The sequence below is a fragment of the Corvus hawaiiensis genome, chromosome 2 (genome assembly GCF_020740725.1).
Source record: "Corvus hawaiiensis isolate bCorHaw1 chromosome 2, bCorHaw1.pri.cur, whole genome shotgun sequence".
Lineage (NCBI taxonomy): Eukaryota > Metazoa > Chordata > Aves > Passeriformes > Corvidae > Corvus > Corvus hawaiiensis.
Window position 1 is genome coordinate 5,845,819 of NC_063214.1, and position 24,862 is coordinate 5,870,680.

Here is a 24,862-nt window from a genome sequence, read left to right on the forward strand (position 1 = left end):
AGGCTTTGTGCTGAACTGAGGTGCTCTGGCAATGACATAGGTCCATTCATGCTGCAGGTACTTGGTGAAATGGGCTCTCCTGGTGGTTCCACAGCTCTTAGCAGCCGTGTGGGCTATGGTTTGCCTGATTTCCTATTTCTGGGATGGCCCAAGAGCCAGTCCTGCTTCAGCCTCGCAGAAAATTATCTTACAGCATTATAATCAGTCTTTGATCATAACCTGTTTATTGCCAACAAAAAGCTTGAGTTAGCAGTGCACAGCTCAGGGGAACTCACATGTTGCAGGCATTAAAAGGTCTCAGCTGCCTAATTGTTGTATCTTCCTTCTGCAATAAAATTGTCCCTCTTGCTTTTCAGGCTTGTTGTGTATGATTAATAAAACTTATTAGGCCAAGGAGAATAATGTGGCTATGGGGGTGGTTGAAAGAAAGGCTGGGACATCAATAAAGCTTCTGTAGGTACTTTCACTGTTGATTGTGACTGGTGAAGGGCAGGGTTTTGTCATATGTGGAGCTCTTGGGGTGGGCTTTGGTGGCTTCCTCTCTGCCTGACATCACCAGAGCTATGTGTGCCCTGCTTTTTGGGCTGATGAGCTGATCTGTTAAATATTTTGAGAATGAGAAATAAATAACTTAAATATGTTCTGTCATGCTGCTTTTGCATGGGACAGGCAACGTGGTGTAACCCAAAGAATAATTCAAATTATGTCTTATAGGTCTCAAAAATAAGCAGCTTGAGAATGTTTTTGTGAGTATATTTATCATGCTTTTTTCTCCCTTAATTATAAGAACGCTTTTGGTGACTCTATACTGTTTTTATTTGCACTGAAAGCAAATTTAAGCAAGTCAGGTATTTTAGACTGCCAAAATGGCCTTGCCAAAATGTGCAGGAAAATGCTGACTGTTTGTTGAATAATCATTGTGAGAGAGCTACTAAAAAGTGATGCAAATTGGAGTGAGATATTTGCACATTGTCACAAGAAAAAAAAATTTAAAAAAAAAGCCTGGGAGCGTGACACTGCTGTTTCAGGCTGACTATTTAGTCAAATGCACAGTTGACTGAATGTCACTTGAGCTTTTTAGCACCAGATGTGATTATAGATGAAAATGCTCCTGTTTATTGTGTGGATTTTCACTCACATTGTTCATAGGACACTCTTTGTAATAATGATGATGTCTGCTTTCTGATTAATCTATGAACAATTTATCTTCTGGAAATAGCAGGTGTTGTGATGCCTCTTTCTCTTTACTGAATATGGAAAGAAATGGTGACAAAGCATTATGTTTAGGGCCTCATAAATTGGAATGGGACTTCAGATTATGAACAATATTTGTTTAAAATCACAAATTGCATCACCAGGATTGAAATGAAGAAGGTAAACAATTTTCCTACAGACTTTGGAAATGGGGCAAATGTCCAAAGGGTATTTGCCAGCTCAGTGAAGAGCTTGGTTTCCTAAGCTGGAAACTACAGCTGTAAGTTTTGCCTAACCTTCTTGGCATCAATTTGTCACAGCTTTTCTTCTCTGATGAGAAAAGAATGCTTTTCTAGGTTCTCCTCTAATAACTGTAACACCTGTGATGTCTTTGCGACCTGGTCTGACTTTGTGAAGTCTTTGCAGTTAATGACAACTTGTCAGCCACTTGATTTTGTGTCCACAGTCTGTATGCACCTGTCATGTGCTGGAGGCAGTGAAGAGCTCAGGAATTAAACAAGTGGGATTTGTTCTACATTTGCTATCACTTCTCTGTCCTGCAATAGTTTGTGCTTGTGCTCTTAATGGTGCATCTTTAAGCAAATATCTACTTTTCTCTTTTTCCTCCACAATCTTCTCATACACTAGTTTTCTCAGTTTACTGACTTTTGTCTTCTCAAAGTATTTCATTATCTAGTTTTATTTCCTTCTCTTTTTGGCATCAAATACAATTTTATTCTTCATTTCTTTGTTGCCTTTTGTGTGTGTGTAACAAGAGGTTTTAAACTGTGACTTGTTTTGGAATTTTTTAGAGACACTTACTCCAGGTCTCCTTTGCTTTTTTTGTTAGTTTGTTTGTTTGTTTGTTTGTTTTTTGCCAATACATAATAGAAAATTAATCACTCTTGACAATAAGCATCTTCTGTGCTTAGACTTCCGTGGTCACTCACCAAATCCAAATGCATAATATGCAGCATTTTATTTGTTCTTGGCTGACATCTGTCTTTCAGAATCATAGAATTGTTAAGGTTGGAGATAACTTCTAAGATCATCAGGTCCAACCATTAACCCAGCACCATCATGGTCACCATTAAACCGTGTCCCTCAGTGACACATTTACATGTTTTTGAATGCACCTTGGGATGGTGATTCCACCACTTCCCTGGGCAGCCTGTTACAATGCCCAGCCAGCTTCTCAGTGAGGAAACTTTTCTGAATATCTAATACACTCTATGGCACCCATGAGGATGAGGATTGAGAAGAATGTGAGAGGAACAACCCTGCAGACACCAAGGTCAGTGGAGAAGAAGGGGCAGGAGAAGCTCCAGGTGCCAGAGCTGAGACTCCCCTGCAGTCCATGGTGAGACCATGGTGAAGCAGCTGTGCCCCTGCAGCCCATGGAGATCCATGGAGGAGCAGATCTTCACCTGCAGCCCATGAGGATCCCATGCTGGAGCAGACTCCTGGCAGGAGCTGTGACCCTGGAGAGGAGCCCAGGCAGGAGCGGGTTTTCTGGCGTGACCTGTGACCCTGTGGGGGACCCACACTGGAGCAGTTCATGAAGAACTGCAGCCTGTGGGAAGGACCCACCTTGGAGCAGTTTGTGAAGGACTCTATCCCATGGTAACGAACTCACTGGAGCAGAGGAACCATGTGAAGAAGGAGTGGCAGAGGTGAAGAGGTATGAACTGACCCCAAATCCCATTCCCCATCCCCCTGCACAGCTGGGGCTGGGGAGTTTGAGGTAAATCTGTGAAGAAGAGGGAGTGGGGGCAAAGGCGGTTTTAATTTCTTTGTTACATCTCACTATCCTCCTCTGTTAATCATTGGTAATAAATTAAATTAACTTCCCAAGTCAAGTCTGCTTTGTCCATGACACAAACTGATGAGTGATCTTCCTGTTCTTACCTTGACCCATGAACTTTTCCATCATATTTTCTCCCCCTGTCCTGCTGAGAAGGGGGAGTGAGAGAGTGTCTGGCTGCGCAGGTGGCAGCCAGCCAAGGTCAATGCACCAGGCAAGGCTTAGTCACCAGCAGAGCTATAATAGGAAAGAGGATGCTGTAAACATCAGATTCTACATTATTAAGGCATTTTTATGCCGATGGTCCCTCTCTGGGTCTTCTGACTCTAATCTCATCACTGTGTACTGAGCTCCAAAAATTTCATTTCCACTCATTCTATTCTCTCAGCCGTCAATAAGTACTGCTGAGCAAACATGGCTAAGTGCTTTTGGGATTGATTTTTGTCTCACTTCTGCCACAGTCCAACAGAGTTTATATTGTCATATCATAATGTTCGTATCTAGCTGTGCTTGTATTTTAGATTTCCATGTGTACGTCTGAAAAAGAAGCCATGGACAACCCCCTGAAATAGTTTCTGTGTTAGATTTATGATCTCCGAACAATGCAACCCCCTCTTCTGTGCAAAACATGCGGCCACATGCATCAGAACAGTGTGCTTAGTACTTAAATGTCTTGTAACTCACTCCATCTCTTGTGTGAGAGAAGTGTTGTGTAGAACAAACAGATGAGCGAGCCAGCTACTGAAAAGCTCTGGTCTGGCTGCTCGTCTTTTTGTGCAACTTGCTTGAAATATTCAAATGAGGAAGATTAGAATCCAACAGCATCAGTTAGTGTGTTGTTAGGGCTGCCTCCTCAAACAGGCAAGTTAGTGCCTGCAAAGCTCTGATACCTTCAGCCCCGCCTGCCTCCAGGTCTGAATATCTACCAGCTACACCTAGTATCACATCCTTCATCATTGTCATTCTTGTGTAATCAATGGTGGCTGCCAATTTCATGCTGCTCTAGATAGCAAGAATAAAAATGTACTCCTATATGCAAGCATCTTGATTCCTAGGAGCGCTGCTCTGTGTGTGTGCGAAGCTGTGAATATACACAGGAAAAGTTGTGGGTTTTTTCCCTGAGAAATTAATTTCTTAATAATTTCCCATCAACAGAACATCTCATTATATATAAATGTTGTGAAAGACCTTATAAGACAGATAGACACATGAGGGATAAAATGAAAAGTTGCTGTGGAAACCATAACCTGAAAAAAATCTTTCTTCTGTGCACTCAAAATCCCAGTCTTTGTCTTCTATTAGAATATTGTTTGCATATCATTTCTCTCTTTTAGAAAGAATCTGAATTGCTGATACACAAATGGAAATCCCATCTTGACGGTGACTGTAAAAGTGCATCTCAGACTAATGGAAATTTTTTTTTTTTCCTTTCCTTTGAATATTTTAAGCCTTTCTCTTGTCCTGGTATCAGGTGTAAGGCAGAAAAAAATGTAATCTTTGTTTCCCACCTCTGACCAGCCGCAGCAGTTTGGAACCAATGATATTAATACCTTAATTGGAGCTAATTTTGGTGTAGGAGACAGCTTGGGGTAGGGTATAGAGGAGAGAAAAAGAAACACTATGGAAAAGTCTAAGGCACAGAGGAAACGTTTTGCTAAACACAAAACATGCTTTAGCTCTCAGCTTGCAGCTGTCACCATCCCTCTATAGCACGTTCTTAGAAAAACACATTTCAAATAGGGCCTGTCAAATGAGCAAAAAGAGATTTGAGCTCTGGTAGCGAGAGGCTGGATCACACCAGAGCTGCTGTCCATGTTCTGTCCTTGGGACTCTCCCGTAGCTGTTGTTTTCTGCAGTCATCTGCTGGCAGATGCACTCACACAGTGTTAGCCTGGGTCAGGAATGTGCTTTTGAAAAGAAACTCCCGGTGGTCCTGTGCTCGCTGTGCTGGGCTGGTATTGTCCAGCAGCCTTGGAGCACACAGCAAACGCTGCATCTTTTCTGCAGCACCCCGGGGGTTCACCTAATGCTCTCCAGCTGCTCATGGGTGTTCAGCTCACAGGATCAGGCCAGAGCTAGCCCAAAATAAAATCCCCCAACCCGTGCTGTGCTCTGTCAAATCACTCCTGCTGAGCTACGCAGCTGATGAGATAAACTTAGCTTTTGTTAAACGAGCTCTTCCTGCAGTGTGATTTTTTTTTTAATCTGTTTTGTATGCAAGAAATAACTTCAGCATCAGCTCCAAGAAGGCACTGAAAAATACTGATTTGCAGTGCTCATGTATTGAAGATCTTTCTTGATCACACAAAGGATGTGCAAGGAAAAGATGGGGCCAAATATTGTGTGTGCTCCTGTGGTTTTCAGTTTAGCAAAAAGCATTGGGGACTGATTTTTGACCTGCTAAAACTGGATTGCTTGGCAAGAAAACATAGGAGCCATGGTTGCACACAGGCATTATTGCTGGCTAAACCTCACTTCTTCACAAATGCTGAAATACCACAAAGCATAATTTAAGATCAGTCTGCACAATGATTTGCACATGCATTAGTCCCATTTCACTTATTCAGTAGTTACATATATATAAATATACACATATAAAAAACTGGCATAAAATTTCTACTGTTATTGCACAACAGCTTGCATTTGAAAAGTCATTGTGCTTAAGTGCAAGTGGAGAATTAGCATATCTGTTAAAAAAAAAAAAATACAAAGGAAGGTGTGTGTGACAAAAAAATGTGTAAAAAGCCAAATTCTTGGAATACATCTACCAGATGCAATGTCAAGGCCAGTCCCATATCTGGACTTCACCTTCAGCAAACATTTTAGATACAGACACTGCCTGATGGGCAGGCAATTCTTTTGCCCTTCCAGTTTTAGCACCATCACTGTAGAGCTCGGCCTAGTAGAGTTTGATGGAACTGGCTCTGAACCAGTACTTGAATGCCTCCCTGGTACCTTATGCCCTGCCCATGGCAACAGGATTGGAACCAGATGAACTTTGGGCTCCTCTTCCAACCCACACCATTCTATGATACTATGATTTGAATAAGGAGCTGGCTGTGAAACAAGCCCAGATATTGTGAAACCCATCTCTTTTTTAGGAACCCAGAAGTGGCATTCTGGAGACGGCTTGAGACTGTTTTAACTTTGTATAGTATTTTACAGGATGGTTCACACTGGCCAGAAGAAAAAAAAATCATAGAAAACCACAGCTTATCTTACCCTTTGAACACTTTGCTCAGCTTCTTACAGTCAAGGGTTTAGGACTTCGTGAGATGGAGGCTGCATTTAAATCATCTCCTAACAGCCACTGATAAACCTGCCCTCCATAATAATTTCACTCTCTTTTAACCTTTTTTATGGTGTGTTTTTAATCTATAATATAAACTGCAACAATGAGTTCCACAAATTTAATTATGTTCTGTGAAAAAATATTTATGTTGGTGGTTGAAACCCACTTCTTGGTAGTTAAATGCTGAGAGGAGGAGGCATTACTGTGGTGAAGCTGAGGAAAACATCAGCAAGCAGCAAAAGAAACAAGTGGCAAAGAAGAGGAGCAAAGCACCTCTCTCCAAAAGAGAGGCAAGAGTCAGGAAGAAGGATAGTAGGGAGAAGACCTCAAAGATTCCCACCTGCCCTCAGGAGGGCACATCCAGGAATGTGAACAACTCTGGCTGAGGAAAAATTGGTCAGATTTTCACTGGTGAGTGAGAGACCCATGAACCACATCCCTAATGAAGGACTAGGACAGGGTGTTGAGGCTGAAAAAGATTCTGAAGGTCATGGGAAGGATCAACAGTGGATTTTTCCCTGTTAAAGCAAGTGTCAGTGCCTGAAGGGAATAAAAAATAGCTGTGTGAAAGTGATATTCAAGAAAGATTTGGTTTAGGTGAGCTTTGGTAAAATACTTTGAAAGGAAGGACAGAAAAGTTCCTGCAGATCGGTGCAGTCAGTGCAAGGAGTGTGGTTAGAGGCAAAAGCCATGCAAAGGGGATTCATCTGAGGGTGGGTAATGCTGAAGACACAGCTCCTGGGATCACGCTTAAGAAGGCTTGTGAGAAGAAATCTAAATTAAGAAATGAATGAAATTGTTTGGGAAAGTAGTGAAATATTTACAGCTATTTTTATAATACAAGGAGAAGGGGGAAAGTGAGTAAAATTGCTGCCAACTGTAGTTAAGTAGGCAATATCAAATTATTGACTTTTATGTGGCTAGAAAGTACGGTCAGTAGGAGACAACAGATATGGTGTTCACAGCAAGCGAGTGTTTATTGCAGGTGTTGTTAGAGCAGGAAACTGAATATCATCACCAACTACATCAACTACATCGAGGTGGAAGGGCAGCAGTGATTATTACATGACAGGAGCAATCATGTTGGAAATAGGCTGTAGAGAAATGATAGAATAATGATTTTAAAGGTAGAAACATATTTTAAAGATGTTAAGAAAAAAGTGTGGTAATGTGGGTAAAGTAGATTAGTTTCCATCAAAATTATTCCAGGAAAAGATGTCAAAGGAGGCCCTCCTGGGATAGACTGGGGAGTTGAATTTGGATGCAAATAAAGAACTACTGAATGCTTTTAGAGAGTGAAATACTCCAGAGATTTGTGTCACAAGAAATTTTCTTAGTCATCCACACTGAAAACCATTAGCAATCATATGCCATGGGAGTGACAACAGAAGATCTGTTTAACTCCACAGTCAATGAACCAGGGGCTGACATGACTTAAACCTCTGTTTTTCTGACTAACATCAACAACTTAGAGGAGACAGTTGTAGACAAAACCCTTGAGTGAACAAGTGAGGTTGATTTAGTTGATGTGACCTGGAACATGGGCATGTGATCTTAGTTTAAAAAGGGAAAATCATGCATAACTGGAGGGACCTAAATGGTGAAGAACAGTCCAAAAAGCTCAGGACTTAATTTAAATGAAGCCAGGAATTTCTTTATGTTAAAGATGTAGAGATGCTGGGGACTTCTCTTCTAAACCAAAGGAAACATCAGCCCAGCCAGCTCTGAAAATGAAGGTAAATTCTATTGAAATGGACATTAGGAACACAGGGAAACCCTGCAAGGATGGGGAAAGGTGGTTGTCCTTCAAAAAGGCCTGTCTTAAGGATGAAGCAGCTCAGGGAGAAAATGGGAATTGCCAACAGCTGTGCAATTGTACAGCTGGTCTTGCAAAGTACCTTTAATTGCTAAGCAGGGGTTTTGCTCTGTTTTGGGCAAGCAGAGCTGTGGTGGGAGCAGCCCTGAGCCCCAAAGCTCTCGTTGTATTCCTGCAGTTTGGGAGAGCCAGGAGACCTTGTGGGACTGGTGTTTGGAGTCATGCACAACCAGTGCTCTGTAAGTAGAAAAAGGGGGTGTGGGGGTAAGGACTGCTACAGAGAAACATTTGGAGTTTTTTCTGTAAGGAGGGGGAGCATTTTGGTCCAAGTTTGCTTTTGGTACCTGGCAAGGTGGGCCAGGCCAGGGTTCTGTGTTGGCCCAGACATGCCTGTGGTATGAGGCATCTGTTTGAGGCAGAAGGGGCTCAGTCTGAGCAGTGAAAAGCCTTGAGAAGTAATACCAACAAAGTCTTTTATTGCAAAGTGTTAGGAAATTTTAATTATCAGTCTCATCGCTAGTTTGATGTGTGATGGCTTCACATCAGAGGATTCAGCAGGTGTTTGGGCAGAGATGGAAATGAATCTGTGTGATGCAAGGTAGACATTCAAGATGACTCCCATATGTTTTTTGTGTCCATAAAAAAATATGGGGGGATAAATGGACACACCAAAAATCACCACCTGCCTAAGGAGGATGTGCCCCTCCTCGAATCCTATGGTGGCTGTATCTGGATCAGGAAACTGCTGGGTATGGGAAGAACTTGACATCTGCTTGATGTTTGGAAGATCACACCCCTTCCTCAGGGTACCAAGTGGCAGCCTGAGGAGTCAGTGTGATGTTGAATGGACAGAGTGAAAATTTGATTGTGGACTTCCACACAAACCTGCTTAACATTTTTTTTACTGGCCTAATGCAAAATTTCCTCATGTGAAGTAATTTTTCACTTTCCAACATCTCTGAAAGCACAAGCTGACTATAGCCTTGCTTGTTTTCACTGATTATTCACAAAGTCTCTGATGATTTTTGCTTTGTTTTACCTTAAAATCCCACTTGTTTGAGTCCCAGTTTTGGTGTTTGGCTTATTCTGTGTTGCTGAATTTTAAAATGATTGAAAAGCCAGTGGATCTGACACCACAGCTGTTAATGGCAAATTAAGCAAATCTCAGTTCTACTATTTTCTGAAGCCTTAGCCATGGTTTCAAAGAGTAAGGGTTAACAACAAAGAGACTAACTAAAAATAATAAATTTCTATATTCTTTCATCAAATCTCTATTCTAGACCCTGCATGTTTATGTCAAAGGAGCTCCCTTGCTTGTTTCCTGACTTTAACATTTTACAGAATTTAAAAATGATATAATGCAGCCTAAGGAGAGAATCAAACAATGTCATAGTAAGTGAGGAGACTTGGGTTTAATTCTTTGCAGCTGTTTTCTCTTCTGATCTTGGCCAAGTAGTTTCTCCTTCTCTGTCTCTCTCTCTCTCTCTCTGGTATGATTTTTTATCTCTAACTGAGGATGCAGAACAAAGGAAACTTTCTTGTTTCTCCTGGAGATGCATTATTTCAATTACTATAAAAGATGATGAAGAGCTCAGACAGTAAAGCAAGGGATTGTGTTAAAAACAATAGAGGAAAAAAACCCCAAAAGCCACTCTGAGGCTCCTGACTTAAGGCTGGATTTTTAAAATATTTCTATCAGTTTGTTGTGCCCTCTGTGAACATGGGAAGTGAGGACACCAACAACATCTGCACCTTACTGGGTTAGAGATCCGAACCCTGCTGCCAACTCAAACCTTGTTCTTACTTTTACAAATATCTTTTCAGCTGTTAATCTCCGATGTTGAAAAAGACTGTAGAAAACACACTCACCTGTGAAATGGAAGTGTAGGATGGAAAGGCTTCTTCTATGGGGTTCTTCTTGTGGTTTGGTTTTTTTTTTTTTTTTTGTTTTGGTTTGGTTTTTTTGGTGGTGTTGTTATTAAAGTAGAAAATAAGGCACTTAATGAATTGCTCTTGTCCTACTTGATTTTTGTGCCTAGATTGCTACAGCTTGGGCTTATTAACACATTTAACCAACTTGGAAAAGGAGATGAGTTGATCAGCAAGGATATGGCGCATCACTTTGATATGCCATAGCTATTGAGACTGTCCACAAATGGTGCTGGCTGATACCTTTGGATTTGATGAACTTCAGGCAGAAGCAGCCTGGAAAGAAGGAATTTCCCTCCAACCTCTGGACAAAAGAGGACAGGAAAACCTGTTGGCTGATAGTGCTGTCATTCAGATGAATGTCTGGTTTATTGTCAGTTTCTTTCATTCTTTTTTTTTTTAAATCCCCATTTGCTTGGGGAGCACTTTTTAGCCTTTTTGAGACAAGGTAATATTTGTGTTTCTGTACTTGAAAAAAACTTCCAGGTGCCTGACTTTGCTCTCTTGACACATTTGGAAATGTGCAAATGGAAAAACCCATGAGCTTGTGGGCAGTAATTCTGCACATAGAAGCTATATATCAGACTCTGGCTGCCTTGTGGTCTGTGAAGCCTCTCGGAACAGTGGGCCACCTGTGAAGAAGTGGGTTGTGCTGATACAGGAGAAGGTCATGATGATGGGGTTAGAGCAAGAAAATGACCACAGTGTGGGGGATGCAGTGTGAAAGAAGGAAATACACCTCTAAAGACCAGGGAGGAAATGGTAGCACGTGTGTCAGTCTTTTGCTGCATTAATAAAGGATCATTTTGTATTTACGTTTTGGGTCACTATGCAAGGCTTTAAATGTATTGACAGCCAGATCAGAAAATGCAGTGCTGAGGGAAGTGATGCTCCTCACTCCATTCCTGGCAATAAAGATCAGAGTCATCAGGAGCATATTCATAGTCTGCATTGTTTCCTCAGCGGGATGCCAAGCAAAGGGCAAGCTGGACTAATTGGTCAGCAGAGGATTTCCTTGTACGAAAAAGGTCCTCAAAAGGCTCAGAAGTGACCATACCTTAATGACAGCAGGCTATCTAGCAAGCAGGGTTTGTATTTGAGTGGGAGGACTAAAGGGACACAGGTCTGTCATCTTCCTTGGCTGTGTGTTTGGGCTGGCCTTTTCCTGCCTGCAGTGGCCTCAGCCCTGTGGACCCGTGAGCCAGCATGTCCCCACACTGCCCTTCTGCAGCTGCTGCTGGGACACCAGCTCAGCTGAACAGAGACACCTCTTGGGAAGGTGCTCTCCCTGGCTGCTGGATTGTGGATTTCCCTCCTTTTGTGGCTCCAAGGCACATTCAGCAGACTGGTTCACCATCAGTCTTCCTTTTCCTTACCAGGGCCTGGGGAAGCTCCTTTCCTTATTTGTTTCAGATCATTAACTTGCTTCGTTTGACCTCGGGGCCTTTGGCAGTTATCTTGTGTGATGCAGAGACGATCACTCACTTTTTATCTGTGATCTCCTGTGATGTTGATGACAATATGTGAACTTCCCTGCTACAGCAATGAAACTCCAGGAGATACACTTGAGTGAGGAGACCTCCCATGCCAGAACATTTGTCTGGGTATGTCATGCAGTGACAGAATGAAATAAACTGAGATAGGGGAATAAGGGAAGGAGTTTACTCTGCACTTGCTTATTATATGGTGAACTACTGCAGGTAGAAGGAGCCCCCATGGTATTTCTACATCAAACAAATGTTGAATATTGTAAAGAGCACTATCTGGCAAGAAATCCTACTGACATATTTCTGGGCAATTGAATAGGAGGATGTGGTTTTGCACCACCTTATGACTATGCTGAACGCAGGGTTACTGTTTGTACCGCTCCCTAAACAACCTGAAAATGTGAGTTCTTTACTATGTAAAACTAGCTTGTCTTTAGGGTGTCTGAATATCTGTAATTACCACCTTTATAGCAATATATTCCCCAGCAGAAGGGAATGAGATGTGATCATACTGCCACTGCGTATTCCCTTGGAAATGCAGCATATTTAACTGTAACTGGCCTCACAGTTGTTACGAAGGATTTGGATTGATTTTTTTGAGGCTTGGTTTGATGTTTTTTTTTTCCTCCCCTCCCCCTAAGAATCCAACAAAACTTGGAAAGAAATTTCCAGGTCTGGTGAAGTTGTTTGTGTGGGGTTGTTTTTGTTTTGTTTATTTGTTTCTTCATTTTGTTTTGTGTCTGTATGACAGTGAAGAAAGCATATAGGACAGAAAAAAGATGTTGACAGAAACACAGGATTCAGAAAATCTGTCATAATTTTTCTTGCTTTGCTTTGAAATGAGCTCAAGTGCTTCTTTGGCTTTTGTGCTGCCTGTATTTAAAAAAAGAAGAAACATAAAATTCAAGCTGCAAGTGAATTGCATAAACAACTCTAGATTCACTTTTCCAGAAACAGGAATGGAGTTGGACAGCTGACAGGAACCAACTGAAGCACTTGGGTATAAATCAATGGTTAGGCAATGCAAGAGAGACGATTTCTTAACATGAAAAATTCCAGGGGAATTAGAAAGAGCCCTTTCAGCTCCTGAGCTCTTCTCTTGCTCAGAAAAAAATTGCCATCATGAATCCCCTATATTTGGTAATTTCTATCTCTGAAAAGGATTGTTTGTGACACTTTAGCTCCATGTTCATGTACAAATATTTGTGTGGCCTATGTGTGTTTCTTTGTGTACTTGTTCTGGTCTCAGTTGAGACTTGAGAGCTCCTCTCCTCCATACCCAGAGTTTGCATTGATGTTCTGCTGCCCAGTATGCCACCAAATCCAGACATGCTCTTGGTAGAATTTCACAGAAAATGTATGAAGACAGTAAGACTCAAATTATTCACGCTTCGGCATGATTTCTCTTTCCTAGAATGAAATTCCAGTCATTGCCCAGTTTATAATTCCAGAGCACAATTCTCCACCACCCTGTGATTTGCTTTGTCCCTGTGCAGTGTGAGAGGGGCTACAGATTTTAGGAATGAGGAAGTTTTGGCCACTTCACAAAGTACTGTGCAATAGCAAAAGGTGGTAAAGAGCAGCTGTGAACAAAACTTCTACTCTGGTAACCACAAACAAGTCCAAATCAAAAATAGTTATTATAATTAGTATCATTACTTTAAATAGAGAGGTAAGTTGCTATCTCTGTAGTGCTTGGTATTGTTCACAGCTACTTGGAATTAAATCCTGAAATAAACCTGACAACACATCAAGAAATAGCTTCTCTAGAAACCACCTTAGAAACTTTCAGCTGTCACTGAGGCCTTTAAGTGTTATCAGCTCCCCTGATCTCTGGTGATTTGCAATTTTTCTCCCCCATGTACATTTTCCAACTGCTTAGATGTTTCTGCACACCATTTCAAATGACAGTCCTTTCTGACCTTTGCTTGGGAGGTTGTACAAACACTGCTGAACTCCCCAGACTTGCCAACTTTAATTGGAATGCCCTGGAGTCTCATTCAGCTCACAAAATGTTACTACCTCAGTCTTGAAGCAGCCATGAGAGGGAGCAAATGTCATGTTCCCTTTCTTGGAAACCTCCATTGCCTCTGGCACCCGGTTGTCCCAGGAGCCTCATGCTATGGATGTATTAACCCTGAGGAAAGCTGTCTTGCAACTCCCTTGTTCACCAACCCAGTCTTCAACCTGCTCTGTGCTCAGTGGCTCCTCTCGGGTTACTGTCCCAGTAATGATTCCTTACGTGAATCAACCTTTCACTGAAATTTTACTTCCTTTTGCACGTATGGTGCACCAAGTCTCTAAATGAGCAGACACTGGGGTGCAGTGCTGGCCAGGTGAAGGAGGTGATTGCCCCGCTCTGCTCTGCACCTCGAGTGCTTTGGGGCAGTTTGGGGCATCAAAATATAAGAGGGATATAAATCACTTAGAGACCATCCAAAGGAGGACCATGAGGATGGTGAAGGGACAGGAGGGGAAGCCATGTGGGGAGTGGCTGAAGTCACTTGGTCTTTTCAGCCTGGAGATGAGAAGGCTGAAGGGAGACCTTATTGTGGTCTTCAACATCCTCATGAGGGGAAGAGGAGTGGATGACACAGCTCTCTTCTCTCTGGTGTCCAGACCTGAGGAAATGGCATGGAACTGTGCCAAGGAGGAGGGAGTGGTCTGGATATCAGGAAAGTGTTTTTCACCCAGAGGGTGGTTGGGCACTGAACAGGCTCCCCAGGGAAGGGGTCACAGATCCAAGCCTGCTAGAGTTCAAGAAGTGCTTGGACAAAGCTCTTGGGCACATGGTGTGATGGTTAGTGTGTCCAGGGCCAGGGGTTGGACTCGATGATCCTTGTGGTTCCTTTATAACTCAGGATGTTTTATGATTCTATGATGAACCTTACTGAACGGGGGTGCAGGTAGGCATGGGGTTTCTGAGAATCTTGCTGGGAAGGGAGGGATTCCATGCTGACTGTTCCCCAACTTGTCGGCATGTTCGTTCTGCCAGGTGCTGACCCCCACGCCAGGGATGCCCGGCACCGGGCGGCACGGCGTGCCATGCTGGGGACACGGGGAGCGGGGCTCGGCTGCCAGCCGAGCCCAGCCCGACCAGGGACGTGCGTGGGGACGGCAGCCGGGGTTGTGACCCGGGGGTGTCCCCGGGCTCCGCGGGCAGGGACCGGGAGCGCTCGGCTCGGGTGCCGCTAGAGGGACCCGCCCGCCCGGGAAAAGGCTCCGCGTCCCCGGCACAGCCCCCGGCCCTGCAGCGGGGCTCCAGGGCTCGAGCACGCCCAGTCGCCTCCCGTTCCTCCTGTTCCCAACCCGCTGGTTGTGTACTCGTGGTTTCTTGCTGGGGTTGTCCCCTCACAAAGTGTCCGGGGGCTGAGGCAAAGCTGCTCTGTCCCTTGAGAACCCAGCCCTCGGTGAGAGCCTGCTCCTTCCTCATTCTCCCCTTTCATCTGTGCTGTACTTCCCTGTCTGCACCTGAGTCAATGATCCCTCACTCCCCTTTTGGTTTTGCTTGTACAGCTGAGCATGAGAGAAGGCAAAGCGGGTCATCATTTCACAGCATCCTTTGTTCCCCTGAAGGATCTTTAAATGAGAGCTCTTTTGCCCAACTATACAAAATAAGTCAAACCTGCTACTGAAATAACTTTTTCCCTTCACTCACGGTGTGCAATGTGCTGTGGGTGAGAACACAGAATGGAGTGGGGCAAGTAGAAAGGGTGGTTCAGAGGAGTGTCACTTGATTTATTTTCTGTTAAATCTAGACTGCTTCCTTCTATTTCTATTTTATGTCTTACTTGCAGGTTTAGAGTTTGAAGGATGTTTCAGTTGCTTTTTGTTATTCTTCTCCAGTCAAATGAAACAGAGGAGTGGTGGAGTAAATTGTTATGGCGTGCTTTAACACTGTGTTCAGTGAGCTGGAGACACAGGCAAAAGCCAGGCTGGCAGGGGGCTGGGAGGATTGGCATACACTGGGGTATTTAACAAGGAGAAGCAGGAAACGTGGTAGTGGTTTGACTGTGTAAATTGTATTTCTGAGATATAAAGTGTGCTGAGCATCTATCCCTGCCCTGTCTAAAGCAAGGGACAAAATCTTCACTCAGCTCTCCAGGTGCTCGACGTGGCTTTTGAGAAGGTGGCAGGGCATTGGAATGTAGATAAGATTTTAAGATGCCCTTTCTTACTACTCATTTTTTTCCTCCGCTGTTTGTACCCCTGAAGATCTCAGTACGTGCAGTTCCCCAGCCTCACTGGCTGTGCACGGCTGGCGCTGACCGGAGCTGTCACAGCAGTCTTGGAGAAGGATCACGTGTGCTCTGCTGTACAGTGCTGTACTGACCCTGCGTGGGATGGAGATGGCAAAACCACCTCCTCTCCCTCTCTCAGCTCTGGGAGGTGCTAGGCAGCTCCAAAGTGAACTGGCACTTTTGTTAGTTGGATCTGAGCTGTGATGAGTTCAAGCAAGTTTATTTCAAGGCCGCCTGGCTCTAAAAGAAGAAAATTGCTCAGTCTTTCTCTCTCCCTGTTCTTCTCCTCCTTCCCCTTTCCTGATTTGTTTTCTCTACAGCTCTCATTTTCATCCCTCAGACAGTAGTATGTGATTCCGTGTGCAGTTAACAAAGGGACCCCTCTCCTCCCTTCCCCTCCTTTCCCCTCTCCTCCTGTCCTCCACCCCAGGACCTCAGGATGAGGTGCTGGCTGCCTATTTCCCTTAGCTTTTGGTTTTCTAACTGTAAAAATGAGAGAAGACCTACCTGAGATAATTAATTAATTAGTATTTCTTACTAACTTTGAAAATCAGATGAGAGAAATACTTGCCAAAATGCAGAAGGCCATCAATGAAGGGGGTTAGAAACAGTTCAATAGTAACATAACTTAGATTTATGTGTGTGAAAAATAAAGCCATGCTTACCTGTTGTAGATATATCTGGCTTGGGAAACTGTTTTGTGTTCCAAATTATCGCAGTTTACTGTCTGTCAAAGTAGATGTGGAAGACAAATCCCCAACCTGGAAACACTTAGCTTGAATTTTTCTTACCTTAAATTCCAGTATTTTTACATATACCTAAGGTGATGGATCACCTCAAGCTTCAGAGATGAACTTTTTGATGACAGGGAATGCAAGCCCTGTATTGACCAGAGCTGTTGAGGTAATGCAACACTGATTTGCTCATCACTGGCATCCTCCTTGAAGGGATCTCTTTTTGTGTCTGGCTGGGGAACAGTGCTGCTCTGTGTTGAGTCCACCTGGCCATGAGTCAGTTCAGGCTGCCTCCAAAGTAATCGATGAATGTGAAAGATTTCTTTTTTGCTGTGGATACAGGCACAGCTTTGCTGCTGCTGGTTAGAGGTGTGTGTTTGTGGGGCAACCACCTTCTAGTGACTGCCAGACCAGAAACAACTGGAGTGCAAACTGGCTGACTCCTTATTTCATGGCTGTGGACTATTTCGTGCAGCTTTGTACTGTGAGAGATGGGAAACCAGGCTTAGCCAAGAGTGAGTTGCTTAGCAGACGCTTGCTGTCATACAAATTAGCCACAGCTTTTGCATCTTGGAGTGCTGCCAGCACAGAACCAGCTATTGCATTAAATGTCTACCACCAGTCATGATCTAAACCGAAAGTGAGAAGATTAATCGCTCTTCTAGCATTACCGTAGCAGTTAGCGCTTTTTGTGGTGTTAAACATGTTTTTCATCTTTAAACCCAAACCATGAAATACACTGAGTTTCAAATGAATGGGTGTACAAGAAAGGGAAAGGCTTAATTTAGTGGGGGAAAAATATCATGCATGTATAGGAGGTATTTTGCTTTAAAGTGGAAAGAGAGGCTAATTTTTATTAGTGCTGCCCATCTGGTGTATAGCAATGAATACCTTCAAAACTGTATTTTAAATAATTTTAGGCTTGTATTATATATAATATAAATAATAGTATTATATCATAAACAAGAGTAGATACACTTGATTTGAGCAATTAGTGGATAAAAAGCAATGGCATTTGATAAGCAGCCTCTCTGACTTTACACTGCCCCAATCAGGTTATTTAATTCATAATTGTACTAATGTACTTTGACTAATGAAACACAGTACTTTTTCCTTGCCTGAAAATATTCCCTTCTGAAATGTTCCTGAGTTGCAGAGTTCTTTCTTAAGAAGTAACTCTCTTGAATGTGAAGTAAACCACATACATGTAAACCACTTACTAAAATATGAAACTCATATTTTAGTAAGTTAGGATACAAAGTGAGGATATAAGGTTGCTTTCAGTCACTGTGTCCATTATATGTGGGGGAGTTGACACCAGAAAGGCTGTTTTGAATTTGGTTGGTAACCTTGTCTGTTCACAGCCCTTGCTGCTGACTTCTGTTTGTTCTGGTCTCTGTAATCTTTCCTCTTAGCCAAAATCAGTGTCATCAAAGCTTTAATTTTTTTGAGTTACTTTATGATGGCTACAAACACTAGATGAAAAAACCATTTATGTTTCTTTTAGAGGCTTAGCTTTCCTGGTCGAGGAGGGAAATAGGAAATTTGACCCTGGTTCTCCAGAAGACAATGAAAAATCTGAAAAAAATAATCAGTTTAATTAATTTCAGGATTTCACAGGGGAGGAGATATCAACATCTTGCTGGGGATTTTTAACGGTTCTTCTATCGGTAGTACTGTCCCTGTAGTAGGACTGACACAAGTGTTAGGGTTCTTCTTAATCTTTACAGGGCTGCCACAAGAGTTTCCTCTCACTTTCCTGTAGGATTCACTCTTTGGTGTGCAGAGCTCCAAAAAGCCCTTTTTTTCCCTTTTTTTTTGCAGAGGCTACAGCAATGATTTTCTGTTTCTCTTCTGCAAGGGGAATCTGACATGCAAAGGTCGAGTAGTAATGTGTACTTGCCTAGAAATAATGTGCTGAGTTTGTAACTACTGGAGAAAACAATTTGGCACAGAGCTATTTCCGTGTACCTCCCCAGCACCGAGAACAATCAGGCAGCAGCTGAAGACAGTGGCTGCCAAAAGCGCATTTGGATGAGGTGGGTGTTTCTGGGTGGTACAGTCATGCGTTAACAAGTGTGACTGCATCACTAAAACAAATGTATTTTTGTGTCCCCAAGCTCTTTGTAGGGATATGCCATCCTCAGGAGGAAAGGACACCAATAAAGCATCTGGCAGGGAGGAAAGGCAAATTAATGAGTACAGGATAACGAGGTGTATCTAACTGCTTGTTGTTAGTAAAAACCATCCACCTGCACTGGATATCGTGTTCACAGCTGCTTCAGGAACCATTCTCTGTGAAAGCTGAAGTGGGAGTGGGTCAGCTGCTCCAAATCCAGTTCTCTGGGTGTTGGAAGAAATCTAAACTGATGGGTGGGCAGTGACCAGCAACAGGGAGGGCAGCTGCAGCAGGGATAGCGACCTGGGAAGCTCTGTGCAAACTCGGGAGGAGATGTAAACCCTGTCCCTGAAATACACACAGAGTCTTCTGACAGAGGTGGGAAACCAGACACATTTTTTTCTCTTTGCTGAGACTGAACTCTCACAGGGCACACAGCCACTTGCAAAAAAAATCTTAGCTCCAGTGCTTAAAATCGTGTTCTGTCATGCTCCTTGAACCTGGTGCTAAGGTCCAGTGGATGCTTCATGGGGAGGGAAAGCAGCATCCTGCAGATGTCTTAACCTTTATGCATTTTGAAAGGAGAATTAATGTTTTGGTTTTTTTTTTTTGGACACATCACATGCATGGATAAATGCTAGAGATGAAATGATACTGTGTGGTGCTGTGTGGGGAGGTGTTTGGCACAGTGAGTTCTGTAAGGGGACGAGTGATGAGTCGCAGTCAGACACCAAGAAATGATGGTCCACAAGCCGCAAGTGCTTTTAATGGAATAACTGCCCACTTGTTTGATCAGATTTCTTGTAGTTGCCTCTCCCACCACTGTGTTGAAGGGTGAGCAGATACAGCTCAGTGAAAACAATACAAAAGAAACCACCCTGCATCTTGAGAAATGTTTAGCAGCTTAATTAGTTTCAGAGTATAATACTGTTAATAGTGCATAAATGACAGCTATTTTCTGTTTATCTACATATGGTTCCTTCTTTGAGCTTCACCCATTATTATTTAAATGAGTATTTTAAGTATCTTTTCTCCTGGAAAGCAGCCCCTACTTTTCCTTCCAATTTGATTTCACAAGATATTGTCAAACATCTTACGAGTAAGAGGATAAACAATATAGTCTGTACTCCAGCAGCCATAAAGGGAGAGGCAGGGGGAGAGGAATGGATTCCCCCAGATACCCAGTGTTGACTCAGTAAATGTGGGAAACAGAGGTCTTCAAGATTGAATGTTTTAGTGTGCTGCCTCCTGCTAATCCGCTAATCCTTTTAGAAGGCTAAATTTCATGGCTCTTTCTGGAGACAGCGGAGCACAGCTGATGCTTAGAGCGATTTTTTTCTTTCAGCATAATGCAGGCATTGCTGAGGTCACAGGGGCTGCAGAGGCTGTGCTCTGACTGCAATGGTAATAAAGTGTGCTGGCTTGCACTGAGCATGAGCCAATTCCACTCTGTCACATCCTAGTATCTTCGAAATTTAGCTGTGCCACTGCTGTGCTAGATCTCCATGGTATGACAAGTGAGTTTTCCATTAGATTCCTGGCTGTGTTAAAATCCATGGCAAAGCAAATGCACTGTTTCTGGTAGTTCTGAATAGCATTTCATCTGGACCTTGATGTGAAAGCAGAATAGAGTATGTTGCAAGTGACAGAAACAAATTTGTTCAATATCTCAAGTTTCAAACCTTGTCGTCTTGCAGGAAACCCTTTTGACAGCTGTGTCAGCTGGTAGCCAGCGAGCAAAATACAAAAATTATTACAAACTTTTGAGTTTGTAATAGAAAAGAGGGAGAGGGGGAGAGAGAAACAACAGTGATGATTTTTTTTACTGGTGATTTTTCTTTTTTGTCTAATGCAAACCACTGAAAGTCTCTTGGAAGAACAACTGCAAGGGCCAGTGACACCTTTCCCCAGCTAAGGGTGAGCATGGTGCTGTCATGTCTCTGTTCCTTTGTGGTGTTCCTAAGCTGGTGGCCCAGGTTCCAAACTGGAGCACCTTTGCAGGGGATTGCTGCTGCCGACAGTGGGGTTTGTAGTCCCTGTAAGGAGCCTCAAGTCCCTATTCCTCAGAGGCAGCACTGAATGTCTGACAAAGAATTTGAAGCTGGGCTCTTAGTGACATAGCCTGAATCTGTTTGTCCTGAAAACTGCAAAACCTGTCCCTGGGCTTTGGTGTGGCTCTTAACTCCATGGCTTGGCATCTAGAGCTTGTCAATCAGGATTGACCAAGGTGCTGTCTTTGAGGCCTTGGAAGGGATTTGTTCATAGAGGTTATCTTTGACTAAATAAGTTAGTCAGGGCTGGCAGGAGTTCCTGTAATGCCTTTTTAACTCTGCTGGGAATGGGAATATGCATGGATGCTCTGGGGGAAGGAGGAATTTAGAGGTGAGCTTCCCAGTGAGCATCCCACAAGATCCCCTGCCCAGGTGTGCAATGCATACTGAGGTCACTCCCTCCACCCTTGCTGCAGAAGGTGCTGCACAGCCTTTTCTAGAGACCCATCCTGCCAGCACTGTGGTGTTTTCTCACTTGCTTGGAAAGAGGGAGCACAACCCCAGTGCTCAGGGCAGTCGAGAAAAGGCTCAGGGAGCATCAGGCAACTGAGGATGGAGGGCTAAGCATGCTGAGCTGGAGCTGTCAGCCACAGTTCTTCAAACCTCACTAAGCCACCCTCTGTCAGCAGTGCTCAGCCCCGGCATGAGTTGTGGCTGGGTTTGGTGCTGCAAGTCACAGGCTCCGTGCCTGGCCAGGTGTGAGGACATGGAGAAAGGAGTTCTCATGCTTCTCTCCCTTCTAATATCTCCATGAGGAGAACCAGCTGCTCTTTATGAGCCTTCCCTCCCCAGTGCCCACAGAAGCGGTGTCTCGGAGCACTGGGCACTCTGTGTACCCAGCTCACTGGAGGTGCCCCAGATGTTTGGCTGTTTCCCTTGGGGTTATGCTCACATCTGTTGTGGGTGTGCAGTGTCAGAGGGCTCCCGACACTGGTTTGCTCTGAAACTGGTAATCCATGAGAGCCACTTGCCTGCTGCTGGGGTGCTGTGTTACACAGGGATGTCCATCCATGGGACAAGGCAGGACAGAAGCTCACTCAGCTGATCGGCATAGGATGATGGTAGATATATTTAAAACTACTACCCTTGGCTGAGAATGGCTTGGCTCTATGCTGCAGGCCTGTGCCAGACTGTTAAAATCATGTTGTCATTCCGCGGTATATTTTCTATCTTATATCAGTAGGGTTTAAAACATGTTTGTTTTACTTAACATTTCATTGATGACTGAGGGTTACTTTAAAAAAAGTTTTGTTTCTTTGCTTCAAGTGTATATTTCCTTCATATTTAATGTAACGCTTCAAGCTAGGCAGCTCTGCAAATCCCAACTGGATCAGAGCCACAATATGCTACCTCTTTTTCTAGAGCAAAACCAAACCCAGATGATCCATCTCTTTAAAACTTGGGCAATTAATGCTCCCAATATTACCTATACAAAAAAAGTCATTGTAATGTAAATGCAGTGTCCTGGTGCTTTGCCTTAAATACAACAAATGTCATCTCAGTTATATAAATTTATACAGGTTAAAAAACAATGACTATGTTCTCCTTGTACGAACAAAAGCTCTTAAAGTTATTGCCCGCACCGTACAAGCTTCTGGAAGGCTTTCTTGAAATCTTCATTAAAGATTGTGTAGATTAAAGGGTTAACAAGGGAGTTTATATATCCCAGCCATGCTAGGAAATTAGACATGTCTTCTGAGATGTGACATGTTTCACAGGTATTAACAACTACTTCCTTTACAAAAAATGGGAGCCAGCAGATCACAAATGCCCCCAAGATCAAACCCAGTGTTGTTGCTGCCTTTCGCTCTCTTGTGCTGGAGATTCTCTGTTTTTTCCAGGACTTCTCGTGCTTAGATTCAGACCTGGGGCTTCGTAGGGTGATGTTGATTTTATCAGAGTTCACCAGGGGATCTGAAGTCTTCTCCGTTGTGCTGGGCATTGAAGCTGACTTGGTGCTTCTTTCACCTGCATCCAAAAGGACTTGTCCATTCACCCCCTCCTCCCTCACGATCCGGCTGACGCTTCTCCTGTGAAATGTCTTTGCTGCTTTGTAGATCTTGTAGTAAAGGATCAGGATCAAGGCCAGAGGGATGTAGAAGGCGCCAAACGTGGAGTAAATGGTGAAAACAATGTGGTCGTGCTTAATGATGCATTCGTCCTCCCTGCTGGTTGTCTGGTGCCTCCAGAACAAAGGCGGCATGGAGATAAAAATAGATATGATCCACACAACTGCTATCATGATGCCAGCGTGCTTAGGTGTCCTTTTCCGGGCATATTCCACGGCATCCGTGATCGCTCTGTACCGGTCCAAAGCAATGGCGGAGAGATGCAAGATGGAACAAGTGCAGCACGTGATGTCCACGCTCAGCCAAATATCACACACCACCTGCCCCATGATCCAGGTCTCCTTTACAATGTAGACAATGCTGAAGGGCATCACCAGGACTGCCACAAGGAAGTCAGTCACTGCAAGAGAGCAGATTAGATAGTTGGCGGGGTGGTGGAGCTTTCTTGTCACAATTATTGCAGTCATCACAAGAGAATTGATGGCCGTTGTCATTAGAGCAAGCACAGACAGGGTAATGGAAATGAGAATCTTGGATGTTGCCCATTTGAAAGGTTCTTCTGATGTACTGTTTTGTTCAGTTGAGTTTATTAAATCCATGTTCCCTTTTAAAGATGATCTTTACCCGTAGCAGTTACCTGTTGGAAAAGTAAAAACATTCAGATAGTACCCCCTTGATTTTTGTCATCTTGAAAGACTGCAGGCCCCAAGCTTACAAGAACTTCAGACTTATTAGAAAGTATTCTGGCTCCAAACAGATTTTCCTGGCTAGCCCTATGTGGGATGCTCTGTGTCTGGAACAGGGGCCTCCTTTTTCTCCATGGCCACGCTGTTGAGAAGGGCATGTTTGCATGGCAGGGGAGAGGAGTGTGCTGTGGAGCCTGAGAGGACACTGCTGTTCAGCACTTCCAGCCTGGTTCCTCGAGTGGCTAAAAATACTTACTTCCCCTCCAGCTAAAAATACTTACTCTGAATGGTTTTTAGAGGAGTCCTGAAACTGGTTAAATGTGAACAACTTCATCCTAAAGTAGGTACTAATACTGCTTTTAGGCTCATGCTCTCTGCTCCACTAAGCAATGTAATGACTGTTGAAAACATTAATCCAGCAGGCATAATGCTTATTTTCTCATATAAACTCATTTTCCTCCATCAATAACTGACTCATTCCTCATGTATTAGATAAATATGGGATTTCTTAACTGGGACATAATTTTGAAGAGAAAATAGAAATGTGAAACATTGCCGTAAAAACAGGAGAAGAAAAAAATTGCATGATGAAAGTGTCATTTCAGGGTTTTCTCTTATACAGCTCCAAAATGAAGCAGATAAATATGTTTTAAAGCTTCAAATGGTTCACTTATTTTCTAATCGAAGTCCTGTACATAGGTTAGAGTCCTGAGAACACCTCTACTTTTCCTCAAGTTTTGCTGTTCTGGGGTTGCTGCTGAAGAAAACTGCAGAAAACTTGGATGCTACTTGTTCTGCTAATGACTCTCTCCATGAAAACAGCTTAACTCCTCCTATGGCTCTGCAGGAAGGAAAATGCAGGGAAATACTGATGAAATAAGTCCTTGGTTGTGTTCTGGGGATACTTTCTTATCAAGAAGAGTTTCTGAGTACCCTGCCGACTGCAGCTGAATTGGAGCTTCCAGCTTTTACTGTGAGTGACAAGCTCTACTCTAAGGAGAATGAGGTTTCATCCTCTTGTGAGTGTTGACCTGCAAGTTCTTGTGTGAGATCTACTTGATGAACACCTAAGTGGGGTTTTCTCTGACAGATTTTTGAGTGTAGTGAGTGAGTTGCACTTGTGTTACATTGGATGCCACATGCAGGGAAATATGTGAAACAAGTGAATAATTTTTCTTTCAGAAATTTGGTCTCATTAACATAACTAAAGCTTTTTGATATTATGCTGGAGTGGTGAAAAAAGAATTTCATTTACTGTTTATAACCTTGGACCCAGCTCACTCATTTGGTTTGATATTCTAACCTGGGCAGTGCTTAATATGCTACTGACTGCTCAAAAATGTTTTTAGCACTGGTTGACCAATTTAATTGAATAGAAGCACAAGGAGAGGAAATGTATTTTATGTGGTGATATTTGCAAATGCTGAGCAGATTCTTGTC

The 24,862-nt window shown here is 43.3% G+C and overlaps 1 protein-coding gene across 2 annotated transcripts in view; it reads right to left on the minus strand.

The window, feature by feature from the left end:
* Positions 1-19,354: 19,354 nt before the first annotated feature.
* The window catches only part of HTR1F (5-hydroxytryptamine receptor 1F), a 105,364-nt gene continuing 99,856 nt past the window's right edge, over positions 19,355-24,862 (minus strand). For both annotated transcript variants that reach the window (XM_048295534.1, XM_048295535.1), the window contains one exon: positions 19,355-23,373. In XM_048295534.1, the coding sequence (XP_048151491.1) occupies positions 22,238-23,335 (1,098 nt within the window). In that variant the 5' untranslated portion in view covers positions 23,336-23,373 and the 3' untranslated portion in view covers positions 19,355-22,237. The remainder of the gene's footprint in view (positions 23,374-24,862) is intronic.